The 20,348-nt window shown below is 39.8% G+C and overlaps 2 protein-coding genes across 3 annotated transcripts; one reads left to right on the top strand and one right to left on the bottom strand.

The window, feature by feature from the left end:
- Window positions 1-9,309: 9,309 nt before the first annotated feature.
- Window positions 9,310-14,542, bottom strand: meaf6 (MYST/Esa1-associated factor 6). 2 transcript variants are annotated; one of them, XM_026156719.1, is made up of 8 exons: window positions 14,382-14,542; window positions 13,607-13,722; window positions 13,186-13,273; window positions 13,053-13,098; window positions 12,764-12,956; window positions 11,155-11,184; window positions 10,256-10,289; window positions 9,310-9,756 (listed from the first exon to the last, which is right to left on the bottom strand). In XM_026156719.1, exons 1-8 carry the CDS (start codon window positions 14,469-14,471, stop codon window positions 9,742-9,744), a joined length of 612 nt encoding a protein of 203 aa, XP_026012504.1. In that variant the 5' UTR covers window positions 14,472-14,542; the 3' UTR covers window positions 9,310-9,741. The 2 variants fall into 2 exon arrangements, with proteins under 2 accessions (XP_026012504.1, XP_026012505.1); XM_026156720.1 differs by lacking the exon at window positions 11,155-11,184.
- Window positions 14,543-14,576: 34 nt separating this feature from the next.
- stpg1 (sperm-tail PG-rich repeat containing 1) lies at window positions 14,577-17,965 on the top strand. Its single transcript, XM_026156717.1, has 8 exons — window positions 14,577-14,643; window positions 14,717-14,827; window positions 14,921-15,022; window positions 15,609-15,779; window positions 15,870-15,978; window positions 16,057-16,225; window positions 16,310-16,500; window positions 16,992-17,965. Exons 2-8 carry the CDS (start codon window positions 14,759-14,761, stop codon window positions 17,063-17,065), a joined length of 885 nt encoding a protein of 294 aa, XP_026012502.1. The 5' UTR covers window positions 14,577-14,643; window positions 14,717-14,758; the 3' UTR covers window positions 17,066-17,965.
- Window positions 17,966-20,348: the final 2,383 nt, after the last annotated feature.

The following is a 20,348-nucleotide window of genomic DNA, read 5'->3' as shown; positions in this document are numbered from 1 at the left end:
CGTCCTCGAGTTTATTGTGAAATTATCTGAAACACAGTGGCTGAGGAATAATGTCAAATAACTATCTGTGGGTTTATAGATGTCATCCACATCAGTGCAGCAGTTGACTGACTGACTGCTGCTCGCTGAGGACGGCTCTCGACTTCACCTGCTGAATAAGCTGAGCTTGGGGGGCATCTTATGCCCTTTCAAGTCATGTGCCGAGGCAATCCTGCTCAGTGGGTCTGACTCATGAACCCTGACCGTATCACAGAGAGGGAAACTGGATGGAAACTACAACTGCATGCTTTGTCCCTTCTTAAATGCTTCCTGGAGGAGCGACACCGCCAGCATGCAGCTCAGCAGCCGCCTACAGAAGATCTCAATCGTCATCTGCGATCACTGTCTTGCTCTTCCTGGTCATGTGATGTGTCAAGAGGACATAGCTCCTGCTGTGGGAGCCAGACGCTAAGAGGAGGTGTGGTGTACCATCCCTGAGCCTCTAAAAAGACATCAAAGAGAGCTTAGGACTGCAGAATGAAGGGCTGCTGTCTGGCATGCTTAACAGAGATGTATGGAAGGATCTCATAGTCTCACCAGCTCTATAATGATTATATAGATATTGACATTTTGTGCCAGAACAATTAAATATATGATTAAACACACGCCTCTGATATGATAACAGTTATACGCAGAGTTTAAAATCATATAATCTGCAAATAATCAGCATCCGTGTAAACGTGAAAATCAGAATAAACAGTCACGGTTAGGTTGCTGTTTGTAAGATGTTTATCTCTCGTTATGCCTCGTTGACTCTAACATGTAGACGACATGACAGCTTCTAAAGAACCGAAGCCAAAATATCTTGAGCAACCCCCTGGTTGCTTTATGGGCCATGGGCTCCACCCTGTCTGTGTTAGGGGTTGGGACACGAGGCGCCTGGGATGGATGAGTGGTTAAGAAAATGGATGGACTGCAGTCTGTACTTTCAGCTATGAGATAACAAGAGTAACAGATGCTATTTTCATTTAACATGTTGAGCAGATTGACTCATGAGATTCATGAGAAGAAATATAATTTCAAAAAGTCTTTATCTTTGTTTTAAATCAAGCATAGTCTGTGAGTAGTTTTTGGTTCTGGCTGATTCATTGTAGTCAAAAACCAGTGCATGCACGTCTTCATCAGGGCCCAACTGACTGAAGCTGATCCAGGCTGGGATACTGACATGCTGGAAGCTGGCATCCATCTCTGAGCTGCTGGTGCTGGAGCCTTGCAACATCTCTGATCCCCATAGTGGAAATCTGTTCTTGTTCTCACACATTCTCCCAGCAGCATCCAACCTTGCTGTGTCAGCAGGACAGAGCCTCCCCAACACTGCCAGATTAGTGTAGACTTTTCGGGATCAGGAGTATAACCAGACACCTTTCTGGATAATATTTAGTCCCAGTATGTCTCATGTTGAACATGTCAGGGTCCTTGCAAGCATCTCCACAGCATGCTAACACAAAGCTAGCCAAGAGCCCAGAGTGATGTGTAAATGGAGTGAATGCCAACCCCAGCCCAGCGGCCAGAGCCTGAACTTCAACAGGAACAAAAGCAGTGATGAGCAGTCAGGCTACCTGTTTATGTTTGTACTCTAGAAGTCTCTTCAGGCTGTTTTTCTTTCTTGCTTTATGCGTCAGCTTTGTGTTGATGCCTAAAAACTATTTCTGTCCTCATTAGGATAGGAATTTAAACTGTCAGCTGGTAATTATGTGATAATTACCAACTGCAACCGCTTCTTTCTTCTTTCACACTTGCAGGTTTTTTTCATCATTTCCAAGCATGCACTCTTCAGGCCCAGCTGGCATTCACCCAAGCACATACCTTTGTGCAGCTTTTCACATACGTGGTTATACAAAGGTTTAAATGTGATGTGTCGATAAGCCTGTGCAGTTTGAAACCTCCTCGCAATTCAACCTTCAGTTCTCAACAGACTGTATCTGCGATTACCTCATGGTTACATGAGTTTTACTTGGTGTATCAACCTTAAGAGAGCACTATTTTATTCATGGTTCTTTAAGTATGCATTCGTATCATCTAAAACTTTCTGAGTAATCCTGCAAACAAACAGAGATAAAGCAAAAATAAACAGATAAAGCGAACCAATTACATAACCTGGATGTCAGAGATAATTTTACTCCCTGTAATAATAACATACTTTATGTGGCTTTGCCTGTGAGATAACAATTTAACCCCAAAACGCAAGAAGATTTAGATGCATGTGAAGAAATGCCTAAAACTTTTAATTAAGTGTTTCACGAGTAGTTTGAACTAATGCTGTACTTTATCTGTGTCTTAACTGTGTCTGAGGCTAGTTTCCATATGGAGATGCAACCACAAGTCCATTGTTTTCACTAAGCTCTGACAGGCCGCCTTCAGGGAGCAGAAATGGAAAGACAGAAAACAACGCAGCAGATAAGAAAGGCTCGATTTCCAGCAGAGGTCAGCAAGGTTGAAATTAAGCTTCCAGCAATGCTTCACTTTCTGCTAAAGGAGATGTTATTTAACACTTGACACTTTGACAACTTGCTGGTTTATAACAGCACAACGAAATCATTCATTCAGATCTCGGAGCGGCCCAGGCAAGCCACAGTTATCCACATTTGGACACGAATCATCCCGTGTCGATCGTTTTTAGGTTCAGAGTTGTAAACCAAATCCATTTAAGCCCCAAACTGCACTCTCGTTGCTGTAAATCACTAATCTAAAAATCAAAAGTACAAGAGATTGCTGTAGAACAGCCAGGCCTGTTTTGTGTAGTAAGACCGTTATCTCTCACAATAAAAAACACCACACTGCTGAGTTTAACTTCAGGAATCCAGCTCGATCTCCAGCAGCTGAATTAATGCTTCGCCTTGGTCCGTATTTCCAAATCGTTTCCTGAAGTGACAGGAAATGAAGCTCAGATATGCTGTTAAGTGGCACAGCACACATTGCTCATTCATGCTTCATTATTCACACACACCCCAAGGTTGAACATGTGGAATGTATTCTGGTGCGAGCCTGAGTTTCCAGCCAGATCGCATTACGTACTCTGAAGTGTTTCTGGATGTGACTCTGGGCTGAGTCATGGGCTGACATGTAGCCCAGGGCCCAGACGCAGTCACTTTACTATCTATCTGTCAGACAGCTCATGTAGCTCATGAGGGAATAACACTGCTGGGAGAAACCTGCGCGCCATGTCTGCAAACTGGTGCAAAAGCATGTCATTCGTCATAAATCAGCAGCCCAGGTACGGACTGAAAAACAGGAAATGAAACACACGCCTGCAGGTATGAAGCACGGTTTATAGTAGCTGTCTAATGGTAGTGCTAAAAATAAGAGACATTCTCACTGCGTTCACTAAGAAAAGGTGAGTGAACGCAGGCACCACATTGGATGAGTGGGCGACCAATATGCCAAAGGTCAGTGTAGGGGCCACTCCAGACCCCTACCCCCACTCTCTCCCTGCCTTCCTGTACATTCACTTTAATGTTCTATGAAATAAGGGCAGAAATATCAAAAATAAATCTTCATTGTGCTGATAAAAATGTGACTAAAGGGTTATTATATGGAAATGTCTGTTTTGTTGTCTCAGGCCTTCATAGAAATATTACACTTGAAATAAACTTTGTAGATTATAAGTATATCAGTTGTCGGGAGATTTGGAGTCAACAGTATCCATGACCCACAACGTAACGTTCGATAATGTGTCATGCGCAAAAGCAGCAGTTCTTGGAGACTGTTTGGGATATAATATATCACATGTAACCCTTCTGGAGGATATCCAACAATTTTGAAGCAGAAATATTGTTTCAGTGACAAGATATAGGCGGCAATCACTTTTTGGCAGGCTGAAAATGGCATATTATCAATGTTAATGTTCCTTTAAAAGTTATTCAGCAGTTCTTGGAGAGTGTTTGGGATATAATATGTCACATGTAACCCTTCTGGATAATATCCAAAAATTTTGAAGCAGAAACATTGTTTCAGTGACAAGATATAGGTGGCAATCACTTTTTGGCAGGCTGAAAATGGCATATTATCAATGTTAATGTTCCTTTAAAAGTTATTCAGCATTTCTTAGAGACTGTTTGGGATATGATGTGCCACATATCATCCTTTTGGATGATACCCAACAGGTTTGAAGCAGAAATATTGTTTCAGTGATAAGATATAGGCCACAATCACTTTTTGGCAGGTTGAAAATTGCATATTGTCAGTTTTATTGTTCCCTTAATGGTAATTTAGCAGTTCTGAGGGACTGTTTGAGATGTAATATTTGACATATGACCCTTCTGAATGACATCCACCAAGTTTGAAGCAGAAATAGTATCTCAGTGACAAGTTATAGTCCACAATCACTTTTTGGAAGGTCGAAAATGGCATATTATGGGTATTAATGGTCCTTTAATAGTTATTCAACAGTCCTTAGAGACTGTTTGAGATATAATGTGTCACATGTAACCCTTTTGGATGATATCCAACAATTTTGAAGCAGAAATATTGTTTCAGTGACAAGATATAGGCGGCAATCACTTTTTGGCAGGTTGGAAATTGCATATTATCAGTTTTATCGTTCCCTTAATGGTGATTCAGCAGTTCTAAGGGACTGTTTGGGATATAATGTGTCACATAGGACCCTTCAGAATGACATGCAGCAAGTTTGAAGCAGAAATAGTATTTCATTAACAAGATATAGGCCACAATCACTTTTTGGCAGGCTGAAAATGGCATATTATCAAAGTTAATGTTCCTTTACAGGTTATCCAGCAGTTCTAAGGGACTGTTTGAGATATAATGTGTCACATAGGACCCTTCAGAATGACATGCAGCAAGTTTGAAGCAGAAATATTGTTTCAGTGACAAGATATAGGCCACAATCACTTTTTGGCAGCTTGAAAATGGCATATTATCAGTGTTATTGTTCCTGTACAAGTTATTCAGCAGTTCTTGGAGAGGTTTTGGGATACAATATATCACATGTAACCCTTCTGGAATATATCCAACAAGTTTGAAGCAGAAATATTGTTTCAGTGACAAGTTATAGGCCACAATCACTTTTTGGTAGCGCTAAAATGCCATGTTCTCAGTCGTTATTCTGCACAAACAAGAAAGAGTCATGGTGATACTGGCACAATAGGTCTTTATTGTTTTAACTACTATTCGACAGTCTTATAACAAATATGAACAACGAGAGTAGACATACTAAACCTGTAGGCATTAATTATTCCATCGTGATGCGTGTAGTCATTCGTGACTGCGCTACACACTGAAAGCAACCTTCTGATAGCGTCATAATTCGGTTACAAGAAACGTTAAAGCTCCATAAATGCATACCTTTGCCTAATAACAAAGGCATAAATGTGTTTGGGTTTTTCCCCCCACGTTATATCAGTTGCACGGAAGTAGCTGGCAACGCAAGTAATCCGGGCGCTGCAGCTTTAAGCAGCTGCGCGCGCTCCCGCGGACAGCAATCAGTTTCTGGCAGACAATCACTTTTTGGCACAACACCGGCTCCTCACTTAATTTCCTTTCGCTGCTCAGCTCTCACACAGTGGCACAGCTATGCTCCAGTTCCTCCATATTGTGGCCAATCACATGCGAGGATATATATCATTATGTGAAAAACAGAGAGGGTGAGAGACGCGACAGTCAAGTGGAGCGTGCGTCTGTCCTCTCAGTAAGTGAGACAGTAGACAGCGGTGAGGAGGGCTGTGCGAGTGCATCGCAAAAACACATAAATATGCCTGACACCTGTAAATGAAGCAGCATCTGGCTGCAGTTTAAAGACTTTTTTGTCTCGGTCTCGTCTCGACTTTGTTTTGGTCTTGACTCGGTCTGTCTTGGTCTGGTCTTGGTCTCGATACCCTCTGGTCTTGGTATTGTCTTGGTCTTGGTTTAGGCGGCCTTGACTACAAGTCTACATATACGTTCCAAGATGGTGAAGATTTTTGCTGGTGTTGCTCTGTGTGTGTGGAATTTTTTTTTTGACAAGATAACAATTCAAATAATACATAATGAGTTCAATAATTTGCGTTCAGTAATTTTTTTTATATGTAAGAGTTAAGATATAAAGAATTACATAATTTTTACATTGCCAAATGTTCAGGTAGTGAGATTAGGGAGGAGATTCTTAGTGGGACTGAACAGGACTGACAAGATTAGAAATGAACAGATCAGAGGGACAGCTCAGGTTGAGTGGTTTGGAGACAAAGTTAAAGAGGCGAGGTTGAGATGGTTTGGAAGGATAGTGGATATATCAGACAAGGGATGTTGAATATAGAGCTCCCGGCCAGAGAGAAAAAGGAGAAGACCACAGAAACCTCTGAAAATGTGGGATTGTGCATAAAAATGGTTCTACTTCTTAAATAGTTCATGCAGGATTTTTGTAAACCTCCCTGAATCATACCGAAGGTCAATCAAGTCTTCAATCACATTTCGATTGTTCGATTTCTAATCCACTGTGGTGGTGTACAGTGTTTGGACAAAAATTATGTCTTTGTGTCAAACATAATAGAGTTTCAGCATTTTCAGTCTGAAAACCCTAAATGTCCTTTATCGAAGTGGGACTTCCTTAAATAACAAGTCGTGGGTCATCATGACTTTTCCAGGATTTATCCTCTGAGAACAGAAAGGAGTAAAAAATAATGCCAATCCATCTGGTAGATGTTGAAGTATTTAAGTCATGAACCAAAACATTGGCTTGGCACAGACCCTGGTAAACACATTCATTTTCCATCTAGTTTTTGTTGACCAGAAAAGAAGTGTCAGCTTCACAACAGCACTGAAGAAAAAAGTCAGCCGCATAGTTTTCAGACTATACGAATGTCTCTGCAAAAAATATTGATATTCACCTAGCAGATGTTGAAATATTTCAATCTGGACCAAAATGGTGGAACGACTGGCCATCGATAGCCGGCATCCAGAGTCCAGCTAAAAAACTGCCCGTTACAGGAACGGAGCAGTAAAAACAGTCAGTGTGTCATTTCTACCAGATGAAATGTGACTGTGGGATGGAGCTGTGGTGGAAACCGAGGAATGTATTCCAGGAATCTTCCCAGTCGGTCTCTCCATCATATGTGTTTGTCAGCAGCTCTGTTTCCTCAGAACGCCGGACTCCATCTCTCCCGTGATGTTTCAGTAAAGCATGACTAATAACATTGTCACAGCAACACTCAGGTATCCAGCTTTTGAGTTACTCATGAGGTATTTAAATGTGTGTTTTTAATCGAAATATCCATATAGGGAAGAACTGAGTGGAGGCTCGCTAAAAGAGCCTCAAAGGACTAGTTTTGTTTGGTTTCTACAACAACAAAAATCCATGACGCTGAAGGTAAAGGAGCTCAGATTTGTGCAATTCACACAGTAAAATGTAACGAATGTGGTATTAAGCATGGACTAACTCCTTCAGAGGCCCAAAATAGTCTGTTAGGCTAAAATGTTTCAGTTTTTTACTTGGGAGCAAACAAATAACATCTCAGCATTTTTACCAGAAATGCTGAGATGTTATTTAAAAGTCATACGCACCGTTTCCTGTTACATTAAGATTCCCTTTGACTGGAAGTATTTTTATTGCATTCCACATGTTATTATCATGAAATCATAGACCTCAGTATGTCCCTGCAGTTTAATCCAATGATCATGTTCAAACAGAATCATGCTGATCCTGATGTTTTGCCTCGTCCTTAACCAAACACCTGTGAAGCACCCAAGGGGCTAAAAGATGACACCACTTAAGGGTCGTTCTAAAAGACAGTGAATCCCCTATGACTCCCATGATAAAATATATTTTCTGTAAATACCTTAGACGCTGTTAAATTGGCTCATGCCAATGAACTTCTATTTAAGCCTTCAGTCACACAGGCCTAGGACTGGTCAGCGATTCCCAGTTGCTGGGAAAACGTGTGCATTCCATGACCAGTTGCGGAGTGATTACTGAAGGTTGCTGGCAGTCACTAGTATCTAATTAGTCAATAAGAGGTATATGGGGCTGCACCCATACCTTCTTGTGATTGCTTTTGTTGCTTGCACGAAGTTGTGGTTATCAGTAGTTTGAATGGAAGACGCCAGCTTGTCTATAACCTCTTTCCTGTCTGTAAAGGTGTGTACTTCAAAGGTGAAAATTCTCCATTGACTATTTGCATGCACTTCTTTAAGTTTCATTCCTCTTCAGAGAGTAAGTAGCGAGTGTTTGCAAGCAAGTCGGTATCTTCGATGCACACTGTGGGCGACTGCGACAGTCTGCTAGCAACCAAAGCAATCCCAGTGAGGCTTTTAATGCAGCATCCTCTTCACCTGGTGGTAACCAGGAGCCTGCATGGGAAACGCGCATTTTTCCTTAGCAACCAGAGGTCAGCAGGGAGGTCGGAGAGTAGTCTTTAGGCCTGCATGGCCTTCTGTGCATTTTGAATCTAATTATATTACAAATAATGTGGATGACACAGCCTGTATAAGTTTGTGCTTAAGGATGGCCAGAATTCATATTCATAGACATAGACAGAGGAATTTGGGGACATTAACACAAACAAACATAAGAGGATGTGTGTGGAGTCTTCTAAAAAGACAACAGCATGTCGCTTTATAAAATGCTGATTAGTTGAACCGGAAAGAGAAGTGATCAATGTCAGATATTTGCATTCAGCCATCTCCCAGCAATGCATTGCTACAGCTTTAAAATATATAACAAGGTGACTTTACTTTACATTCATAAACTTAATTAGCATAACGTGAACTTGTCTGGTAAAAGTAGCAAGTGAAAGCTAATTAATGTTTAAATCCTGCCCTCAATTTCCAAAACTTTCTGACTGGTTCTGCACTGACCCCTGGATATGGAGTAATTGTACAGCATTTGCTCAGCCTGGTAGGTTTATGTATAAAAGCCCAACCTTAACAGGGAAATAACCACGACAATGTCAAGTGTCACCCTCCTCCTGTCTTCTAGCACCACCCAGTGGAAAAAAGGGATGCTAGATGGTTCATCTTTCAAACATTTCACAAAATACCTTAAAAGTATTCAAGTATTTTATCAAGTAAAGCCATTCAAGTTTAGGACTAAGACAATCTGAACGACCATGTGCCCGACAACCACCAGACTGTGCTCTTGTGTACTTAAATAAACATTTTAAAACAAGCTGAGAACTGACAGACGAAAATGTGCCGGCTATTTTATGCACTAGTCACATAAATACTGTTGATATTTGCACTCATGTATGTGCTGTATGTGTGGGAATGTTAGGCTAAACGAAGCTTCCCGTCATGACATTTTAATAACAGTCGCATACCTCGATAGTTTTAAAAACCAAAACATATTCTTGAAGTATTTTATTTTTTTGTCAAACAAACAATGTCATAAAAGAATTTGGGGGATTTGAGGGTAATCCGACCATGTGATGCTTAACAAAAAAAGATTTTCTTACAATGGGAAACAAGAAAATTAGCTACACAATAAATACAGTCATTTTCTTTAAAAAACAAAAAAAGAAAACACTATACAAGATGATGTGTTACTGGCAGAGAGCGCCAGTAGGCGACAAGTAACAAGCAACACCGTATATCTACTGAAGGTAGATCAAAAAGTGAACCCCATCCAGTGGTAGGCGGTGAGGGGAATGTTTCAACTGATGTACACAGTACAGGCTGAAATATGACGACAACAACAACAACAACAAAAAGTGATTAAAAAAAAAAAAAAGTCCAGAAATCTCATGTATCCTCATGTGTCCAGGTCCTCCAGGTGTTTTAAGTCGAGTAATCCTGCACATAAAAATAGGAGCCGAGTCACACTTAACAGTTATTCATCAATCAGTCGACTAAAGTAATTATTACTTAAATTAAAAGAAATACCTCTTTCAGTTATTTTTAGGGTAAGGAAGACAAAAACGTCATAGATGACAGGAATCTGGATTATTTAAGGTTTCAGGCTGTTGGTCAGATGATCGAAACTTCTGAATTTAAACGATCAGCTGCCATTTTATTAAAAGATAAAATGATTAACATCATTTTGTTTTTTAATACCCAAATTTGGAAAATTCATGTCGCAGCTGCCAAAACGATACAAACACAACCTGTAATGTCTAAAACATATTTTATTGACCTGAACTTCAAGGCATCTAGCCTCTATAAAACGAAGAGCTCTATCCAAGAGATTCAATAAAGCAAAAGTAAAGCAAAACAGTCACTACAAGTAATAGAAGCAGCAAAGTAAATGTCAAAGACATTAAAGTGTCTCAGTGTAACAGAACAGTGAACTTACAGCTCTGGGTTTCTTGTTAACCTTCATGTCAAACCTGAAACAAGAACAAAGACAGCATTAGTCATCTTACATTAAAATCCTGCTTCTGATGGGAATTATGGAGAAAAGCAGTACCACTACTGTACTATGAAGAAGCCTAAAAATGAATAAATAAATAAATAAGCCTGGTAACAATAAAACTACATGACCGCATGATCGTTCTTGCTCATACAGAACCTCCTAACCAATCCGTCATCTAACGAGCAACCCAGCAAGCGGAGCTGAAGAAGCAAAACTGAAATGAATCTGTGGGAAAACCCATCAAGAAGCAAGAAAATTTACTGACGCTCAGAGTGCTGGATGCTGGCATGCATTTAAGAAAATATGTACATATCAAAGAATGAAGTGTTGGACATGCAGTGTGACTGAGTAATAAAATAACAAGCAGGCTTCAATTCAAACTAACCGTACAGAGGGAGAAGATTAATAATTAAAGTCAAATCATGCATAAAAAAGTGAAAAACGTAAAAATAAAAAGTAAAAATTGAAATGAAAAATTAAAATTAAAAAGGTTCGAAGTTAAAATAAAGCTTAATTAAAACATGCAAAAATAAGTAAAAATCAGAAATTAAATTAAAACTTAAAATAAAATAGATGTAAAAATAAAGTAAACATATGCAAAAATTGAAGAATAAAAAATTATTCAAATCAAATAAAAGAAGAAAACTTAAAAAAATAAAATAAAATAAAAAGTTGAAATCAAAATTTAAAAAAAGAAAAGCAAAGATTTAGAGAAGAATATACAAATAAAAATAGTAAGAGGACATAGAGGAGAGGAAAACAGTGGATACTTTGATGATGGGCTTAGTAGCAGGCAGGATGTAAACGTGACAGGAGCAGGAAGTAAAATTCAGACTTACTCAAAGTCATAATCAAACATGGCAGAAGGACTGAGGGAGCAGCATTAGGGGAGGGAAGAGAGCAGCAGCTGTTAGTTTACCAACCTGAGCCTAAAGCCCTACGAGTATATAAAACTGCAGTCCAAACTTTAGAGAGTGAGAGCACCACCCCATCACGCTGTGTTAGGAGGAGAACCTGCTGTGTTAATATGTAGGCATGAACAGTGAGGCCCGAGTCAACAAAAAACACGTCGACATGACACGTTAAACCTAATTTGTCTTAACAAACTTATCATTTATTGACCCTCTGATCACCCACTTTGAATAAGTCTAATTTTGGTCAAGCACAGTAAATTTCTTTAAGAAAAATAAACAGACTTTTGAGTAATGTTTACTAGTGAAACCATGTACACTCCCTGTTGGGGAAAGTAACACCAAGAAGCTAAACCCAATCCTTTTTATTTTAGAAGCTCAGAAGTAAAGAAAAAACAATAACCAGGTTATTCTGAGATTGTAAAGCTTGGTGATGTGGACCAGAAATCTCTCAACATATTTTAGGCTGAATACCAAAATAATACCCTCCATTCTCTCTGAAAGCAGAAGCTCAAATGTCACAAACACTTCAATTAACCTGTTGTAAGACATCTGTGCAGTTGTCACACTGCAGACGAAAGAAAAAAAAAGAAAGAAGAAAAAGCAACTTTATCTCAGAAAACATGTTATTCATCTACTGTTGCCTCAACTGGTTAGTCTGTGCTATATCACGACTTTGGTTTTTTCTTTGCTTTATGATTGCTTTTGTCATGCATGAGAACGTCAGCACATCCAAAATGTCTTTTTTTTGGCTTGTTGTGCACTGACTAATTACAACCAACTCTTGTGTCTCCAGCACAGCTGTGTGTACTTGGGCTGGATACACAAGTGTACAAGCAGATCTGCAAGTGTCAGATAACAGAGGGAGATGCTGAAACAGGAGAAAAAAGTGATAGGTTCAGTAAAAAAAAACAAAAACAAACAAGCATTCATTTCCCTGCTATTACATTTTCCGTTTTTTGATTTTTTTGTTTTCCCCTCAACTGTGACATCTGTAATCGAGGAGAAGACTGGATTGCAAAGTGTGAATATTTCTTCACAGCTAAATCTGTCCAGGAGAATGCTCATTCATTCAACCGTGAGAAAATGTAATAGTCTACTGGAAGAGAAAATACTCCTTTTATACTGGCCTCCCCCCAAAATACCTTTAAATACCCCCCCACTGTGTACACACTCACACACCAAGGCAGCAAAAAAACAACACGGGAGCTTCTGGAATCCAAGTTGCAAACTTATTCTAGCCATACTAGATCACTTTTTGTGATCTCTCTGTGAACAACGCAATTCAATGAGCTCTTGCAGGTACAGGCAGTAAAATGAGAAATAGATTCCCTGGTGTCTCTGATTGAAGCCACAGGGGTTTCCTTACTAGTAGAAACTCTGATGTATACAGAAATTTTGCGCAAACATGTTCTGTAACCTGCTTGTCAAGAGCAGTCTACATGAACGGCTATGGATGTAGCTCTGTAATCCAAAAAACGCAAGGATATTTTAACAACATGCTGATCCCACCGTGTCTCATTCCTTTATTTAATACCTGTGTCTGTTTTTGTTCTTCCTCTTCTTGTGACTCCCGTGGTGGCTGCCTGAGGAGGAGGAGGAGGCAGCCTTCTGAGGCTTCAGGTCCTGCAGTGTTGAGTCCACATCCTCCGTGTCCTCCTGGCTGGGCTCGTTTTCTTGGTTCTGGAGATCTGGAGAGGTATCGCTTTCTGTGCCGCTGCCTGCCTCACCTGAAGAAATCAAAACAACAGCATAAATGACAAAAATTACTACCAGTCCACAAAATACAAACTTTTAATGCTGCTTAGCTCAAAAGCAAAACTCACGCTTTTCATTCATGTGATCTGGTATACCACCGAGTGCACACACGGCCTGTAAAAATGTCACCGATTGAACAGTTTAGTAAATGCTTTTTGTTATTATACAGCATACCTGTTAAATAATAAGCAAAAGACTTACTGCAACCGATGTAACAGATGACTTGCTGAATAAACGCTCTGCTTCTTTGAATTTCCTATTCCGTCTGTCAGTCTTACTATTGGAGTTCCTGTTAAATTAAAACAAGCAAACAGAAATGTAAAAAATTTAAACAATGGTTTGGTCCAAAAGTGGCTCCAAATGCCCACACTGGGCCTCAGAAAAAATGGCATATTTAAAATTATTTTAAGTTTTTCCTTACGAAAAGAGAAGAAAGTTCTTCAGACTTTTTTTGCTTCAACATCAACTAGATGTAGTTTTTTTTTTTTCTTCGTAATTTTACTGGAACTTTATTTCAGCCATCGGCTGTACTCTTCCTCCTCCTGCTGGCTTGTATGTAATTAATATTAGTCAATGGCTCACTTTTCATTTAGTGTAAATGAATTTCCACAAAGCTGCTTACTTTTGGTTGGTGAGGTATCTGTCCCATCCTCTGATGATGTTGCCATACATCTGGGTGTCTTCTAGATAGCTGCCTTCAAATGCATATATTTGTCTTTCCAAGTTCACCAATGTCTCCTGTGACAGTGAAGAATGGGGAGGAAAAGAATAAAAGTTAGATATCTGAGTTTTAGTCATTACATTAATCAACCTGGCTGGTAAACTTTTAACAGACATTTATTTATATACACACAAATTAGAAGAATAAAATATGTCTCTTTTGAAGTGTTAATTATTCACTTGCATTTGCAGAAAGGATTCAGAGAGCGCGCAAAAGTGAAGATAGCGATGTCTGTCGCAATGCTGATTTATTATTCCTCATGTTAGAGAGGTAAAAATATAGGTATCTGGCTGGATGTACACAATACACATGTGACACCAACTTCTCGCGAGAACTTGGCCAAGCAGGGCGGCTGCTAAAATTTAGCTACGCTAAGTTGTTAGAATATTTTGTCAAAAGCGCTGCTGTGAAGTCGGTATACGTAAAAACACTTAAAAGAAATATTCAGAGAGCTCGAACGGAGTCTTGTTACTACTAACACTACTCCTAATCAAACGTTGTCAGCCAAACAACGCTGTCGACCCGCTAACTAAGTTAGCTGCTACCGTTAGCTCTGGCTAACATTAGTTTAGCATGTAGCGAGGCCTCGGCTAGCAACGCGCACGAGAAATTTTCCCGCGGTGAAATATTAAATGCGACTTTTATTTTTAAGGAAACCACCTTAACGTCTACTTACGGCGAGTTCTTGTTTCCTCTTTACGAGCTCAGCGAGCTCCCGGCGAGTGTCCGGGATCTGCGGCGGAGTCGCCTTCGCATGCATCGCCATGACGGATGGCCGATTAATCTGGAAACAAACAGAAGAAACTCGGTACAATAAAGAAGCCCGCCTCCATTTCACCGACAGGTGGCGCTGGAGTCTCGCGATAGATCTGTTTTCACATCACCATAGCAACTGCTTTAAAATTCCAAGGAGCTCGAATAGCGTCAGATGGCTTCGAGTGAGTCCAAAGTGGAAATCCTTATAAATTCTTAAGCTGAAAACGTGACATAATGGTTTCTTTTATCTTGTAGCTAGTAAAGGTTTGTTAAATACAAGCTAAGTACCAAATAGCGATGACAACACATCAGGAAAAGAAGGGCTTTTCCACCCAGGCTAAGAGGTTTGCTTCTCAAATCAGTCTGGTAGGAAGTTTAACTCCATCAAAATTCAAAGCATTTTAAAAGAATAATAATAACAGTACCTCATAAATAACGTGTATGGTGTTTGTGTGTCAGAGTGAAAGTCCAGGACCGGGAACCTACGACTGCTTTACCAGCACTGAAGTCAACTGTCCTTCCTTCTCAAAGAGGGGCACCACCGGCTTTGTCCCATCCAAGGTCAGGAAGTCCACTAGGTATCATCTTGAAACGCCTTTGGGCATTTATTCTGAAGTCTTGTTGATTATTTATACTTTGTTTTGTTTTGTTAAATCATACTTCTTGCCCCAATGGGGCTTTAGAAAATCCTTACTTACCCAGTAAGTTATTTTTCTACAGCATCATTGCTAGTGGATTTTGTCTGTGTGCCTTTTTATGTATTGCCTGATCCAGGATGAATTTCTCCTATGGGAGACAATAAAGTTATCTTATCATTGTTAGATTGGCGTATACACCCTGCCATTCATCCTATGTTAACAGACTTAAGTTTCACTGCAACCCTAATTTGAATAATCTGGCAGGAGTTGGCAACATTTAATGTCAAAGGATCCTTTTCTGAGCAATTTGTGATCCAAAAAAAAGAAAAAAGTATGGAGCCACAAAACATATTTGAGCCTTATAATGAAGATGACACAGAAGAAATCTTAAAATCAGTGTTAGTTATGGCTCCAGTACTTAGTTTAGATTTACCTGATTGTTTTTAGTCTAATAAATTTTAATCCCCTGCTGCTTTTAAATGTCTTCATCACTTCATCCTCTTTCCCAGGTTGACAGAAGGCCACAGAGACCCACTCCAGGCCCAAATGCATACAACCTACAGAGTTCCTTCATAAATAAATATGACTTCAACACTGGAGCCTCCAGGGTCTTCAAGCTGCCCATAGCTGTGCAGATGGATGGTCCTAAACATATAACTCCAGCTCCAAATCAGTATGATGTATGTGTGCTGATTATAAAAGCTGATTCAGGGTGTAATCTCTGAGATCCTGTTGTGTATTTTTTTGTCATTTTTTTTCTTTCTATACAGGTCATTTGTGTGAGGAGAGTAAGCGTCTCCTCAGTGGTCGGTACATCGCCTTTCCTCTCAAGAACCACACGGGATTCATTTTACCCCCCCAAAAATGTGCCATCACCAGGTCTGCATTAAAGTTTTGTCTTTTTTAGCTTCTTATTAAATTTGCACTCAAATTTTTAATATTAAAAACTTCTCAAAGGCCACTACGAGGTGAACAGCAGCTTAATCCAGCATGGTTCAAAGGCGGTCTTGTCACCCTTCAGATCAAAAACTCAAAGAATCCTTCCTCCGGCCGACCACTGTGTGCCAGGCCCGGGGGCCTATAACCCCCATCAGGCACCCACCCCAGTGAAGAAGACAATCCTTCCGTAAGTAACCATACAATGTTTAGGTTTTGCTACTTTTTTTTTTATTATTATCTAAAATTTACATCCTTTTATGTGTGTTTGAAGGAGAAGATATTTTTTGGCAATAGCAGCACCTCCTCAGACTGTACCTAAGGATCCTCCTTTGCCGGGTCCTGGGCACTATGACATAGGGCAGTATGACCGGCCATCAAAGCAGTCCATACCCACTGCTGCTTTTGCATCCAGAACTCAAAGAATACCCCAAAAACCGGTGGCTGATAAGATCCCAGGACCAGGTAATAAGATAAATGAGGCAGTTTTCTCACATGCATTTGATCTCTGATTTTCTGGGACTTAAATAACACTGGTGCGCATGACAATATAGATATCCAGTTTCTTCCTGTTAAAAGGAAGCTTTTCCTCTCCACTGTCACCAAATGCTTCCTCATAGGGGGCTTGTGTGATTTTTGGTCTTTCTTTCTAATACTGTAGGGTCTTTATGTTAATATATACGTCTTGAGGCAACTACTGTTGTGATTTGGTGTTGCATAATTAAAATGGAATTGACGGAATCTGATTGAAACAAGGCGTCATTAATAAATTGGTTGCATAGCAGTTTACACATTTGCCTACTAGCACAGATCCCTGCTTTGATCTCAGGAGGAGATACAAAAAAAGATCTGCCAAACCAAACATGTAGAGCAATCCCTTATGAATAAAGGAGCAGCTAAAGTAGTTGTTATTGCATTCATGAAAGCATTAAGTAAAACTTTCTCTCTCCTTCCAGGTTTCTATAACCCACAGCTCTTGTCAAAGCATTCCTTCTTTTACAACGACTCCAGAGTCTGGGTTCCTGTGTGAAGCTTCCAGCTCAGACTGCACTGTAGATACGTACACCTTCACTCAGATGAACTGTGATTGCTGCCATTCTTAGATCGGCACTTTTAGAGTGAATTGGATGAAAATTAAATGTTTGCACCAATTTAGTCTCTAGTTCCATGTTTATGTTGGCCAATCAGACCTAGGAATGTTTGGATGTTTTCGGAAATGAATCATAATCAGTATTTATCCACTGTGGTGGTGGTCAAATGCCAGAATTCTTGAAAAGCCATATGTTTTGTCCTTGTGGATTTCCTGATGCTCTAAAGTGATATAGAAGAAAGTGTTGGCACAGTCCCCAGCAGCTGCCGGTCCAGCCAATGGTACGCCACAGTAACAGCTGAGAGCTCGAGATGACACCACTCTGCCAACTGCCAGAGGGCAGGCGAAGGGGTGGAGTGACTGTGTATGTGAGCAATGTGACTGACTGGGCATGAGGCAGGGTGGTGTTTAACCCAAAAGACAAATGGACGCATCACTCAGTTCCTGTATCACGTTGCATTGGAGCTGACTCTCTCACAATGTTTAAAAAAAATCAAATATTATTATTATGTTATTAATGCACATATGATTGTAAATGTTCTTTTTGTAAGGCCTTGTGCAGCTCTGGTCCCAGATTCTCTTGTTACTTCAATTTTTTAATAAAATTTTCCAAAACAGAAAACACAACAAAGTTACACACGCCATCTTTTCCATGTTTTCCGTGGTTATTGTGATAAATGCCATTATAAACTTATGTGTCCACAATAATCATGGAGCGGGTCCTGAGCAGGAACAGCAGCTTTGTGGTTCAGATAAGTCGAGAAAACGAATGTAAAACCTTGTGTTTGATCTCTAAAGCTGCTGTAATCGGTATTTTGATAATAAAACTCTACCTAACAACTACCTGAAGCAATGTGATGCTTTGAAAGAAGGTAATTGTATGACACCAATATAGAAGAATTATCTTAATACCTCATATGTCGAGGTGATTTAAAAACTGTCTGACTAACCATTAATGATCTTGATCTCTGTTTGCTCATATAAGTGTTTAACTGTTGTTTTGTATGATTATGCTCACTTTTTTGTTACGTTGTTTAAAAATACAGTGTTTGTATTTGTTTGTAAACTTATTGGCTTACAAATTCCAAGCAATTTTAGGCTGCAGTCACAAAGCTAACCTAGCAAAGTAAAGACCTTCAAAATACTCCGTGATTTAAATGCCATTAAAACTCAGACTTTACATTAATGACGGTTCCCCTTGAAATAAATATGTGTCGGGCAGTTAAACGTCCAGATATTTCACGAAGCGTGGATTTGAATCAATGCACCAGGATGATTGGCTGGATGTGTTCGACCGCTATGGAGAAGATAATTGGCATTTTGGGTCAGGGGCAGGACATGCGTTGTACAATGGGCATCTTTTGTGTTGTTCAACCCTGACCTAGATTTCCACTCAGGATACTTTAACTGGTGAGTCTTTTCATTATAAACTTTCTGGTATAGCGGTGTTTTTGGAGATGGTAGAGGCTGTCAAATCAACTTATTTACAGACTGGTAAATGAAAAAAGTGTTTAGTACCTCTTTGGACTTTATTAAGGCTTGAAAGCTGGGGAGTGGCTGGTTTAACTGATATGACAAGAAAAAAACCTGCAGATAAACAGAATTAAACCAAAAGCAAAATAGCTGAAATATTTTTGCTTTAAAGTTAAGTCTTTAAAATCTTACAAAAACATGCGCATATTGTTCACAGGTGTTTGGGGGACTGCTGATTAAGTAGTGATAAAATGTTGGTATTTACTTTGACTATTTCAGGGGGTGGTTTCCAAATTGTCACACCCACTCCTACCAGCAACTTTGTCCATCCTCATAGGTGATGCTTCGTCCTTGTTCTGGATCCTTAACTCGGCATAAATATTGGAAACAATTTGAAAAGGCTTTAAAGAAATGAAGTGGCAATCAGAGATGTCTGTTTCCAGGTTTTCTGCTGAGCTAACTACATGTAGCTTCATTTTTGACATAAACATGAAGTGTTATTACTCATCTCATCTAACGCCCTGTGTTTTCCAAAGCATTCAGTCTGAGACATCCTTCCAAACTTTGACGTGGCATTTTGTGTTCAGCAGATGCAGCTGTTAATGTGAAAATTAATTTCATGGAGACAAATCTGCCCCCTGACTGACTTCGACGTGAAAAACATTTTGTCTCAGAGCTGTTATGGAAACCTCATGCTTATTTCCATCTGCACACTCAGAAGACGCGATCCACTTCAGACCTCAGTGTCATCTGCTCGCAAGGAAATCAGTTGGAGATTTTTTCCCCACCAACTGCAGACATGCTTGACACCCACATTGTGGCAGCTGTAGTTATATTCAGACTCTGACTTCAGCAGTGTGCTTTCCAAATATGTGCACTCGCCCTGTAAAACCAAAGCATTGTGTTCTTGTGGTTATACAAAGAGAAAAGCAATTTAAAACTCTGCTTTTGCTGACATGAAGGTTCTCTCCCACTCGGGTAAAATGCACAGGGAGTATCCAGACAAATGCTTAAAGTGTAACTGCAGGCACGAAGCTTGATTTGTAGCACTTTTGTGGTGTTGTCCCGGACGGGTCATTAACAACATGCCTTTGTGGGTGTATGGGACTCTCTTTGAACCTCGCCACTTCCCCATCAGGTGCAGGCGAGTGTGGACATGCATTCCCCCAAAGAAAGGCTCAGTGAGAAGGAGCATTGCTATAGAACAATGCTGCAGGCACACTGAATTTGAATTTGCTCACTGATCTTTTCTTTAGTTCATTAAGTGCACTTACCAGGTGTGTTACCTAGCAAAGCAAGCACATATATAAAGCACATTTCACCCAAAAAGCACGAGCTACCACAGAATGAGCAAAAAATCAGTAACAGACAAATGAAAACCAGTTATTAACTTAAAAAAGCAGCAAAAGAAGCAGAAATGAAATTACATAATGACTAAGATCAACAGGAGACCATTAAAAATGATGAAATCTCAGAATTAAAACCAATAGAAGAAGCAGAAATTGAATAAAATGCTAATGAAGGATCAGGAACTAGGCCACTAAAAGGCTCATCTAAACAGGAGTGTTTTTAGCTCCGTTTTAAATGCTGATTATGACGCAGCACACCTAATATGATTCAGAACAACGCTCCGGTGGCTTCAAATATTAAAGGTAAAGGTTAGATTTGGCTCTAGGAACAACGAGACAGGGTACAGCACTGCTTTCTGCACCAGAGTGAACAGCTAATTGTGTCATGTTGTGCTTATGTC

The sequence above is a fragment of the Astatotilapia calliptera genome, chromosome 22 (genome assembly GCF_900246225.1).
Source record: "Astatotilapia calliptera chromosome 22, fAstCal1.2, whole genome shotgun sequence".
In the NCBI taxonomy this organism is placed as follows: Eukaryota; Metazoa; Chordata; class Actinopteri; order Cichliformes; family Cichlidae; genus Astatotilapia; species Astatotilapia calliptera.
This window is presented reverse-complemented; position numbering and strand designations above follow the sequence as displayed.

Excerpts from the sequence above, each read along its gene's own strand:
- meaf6 (XM_026156719.1), bottom strand. The coding sequence starts at position 14,471 with ATGGCGATGCATGCGAAGGCGACTCCGCCGCAGATCCCGGACACTCGC. Across the intron at positions 13,099-13,185 it reads CATCTGTTACATCGGTTGCA|GCCGTGTGTGCACTCGGTGG; the intron begins GTAAGTCTTTTG and ends ACATTTTTACAG. Across the intron at positions 12,957-13,052 it reads AGATCACATGAATGAAAAGC|GTGAGGCAGGCAGCGGCACA; the intron begins GTGAGTTTTGCT and ends TGATTTCTTCAG.
- stpg1 (XM_026156717.1), top strand. The coding sequence starts at position 14,759 with ATGACAACACATCAGGAAAAGAAGGGCTTTTCCACCCAGGCTAAGAGG. Across the intron at positions 15,780-15,869 it reads CAGCTCCAAATCAGTATGAT|GTCATTTGTGTGAGGAGAGT; the intron begins GTATGTGTGCTG and ends CTTTCTATACAG. Across the intron at positions 15,979-16,056 it reads CAAAAATGTGCCATCACCAG|GCCACTACGAGGTGAACAGC; the intron begins GTCTGCATTAAA and ends AACTTCTCAAAG.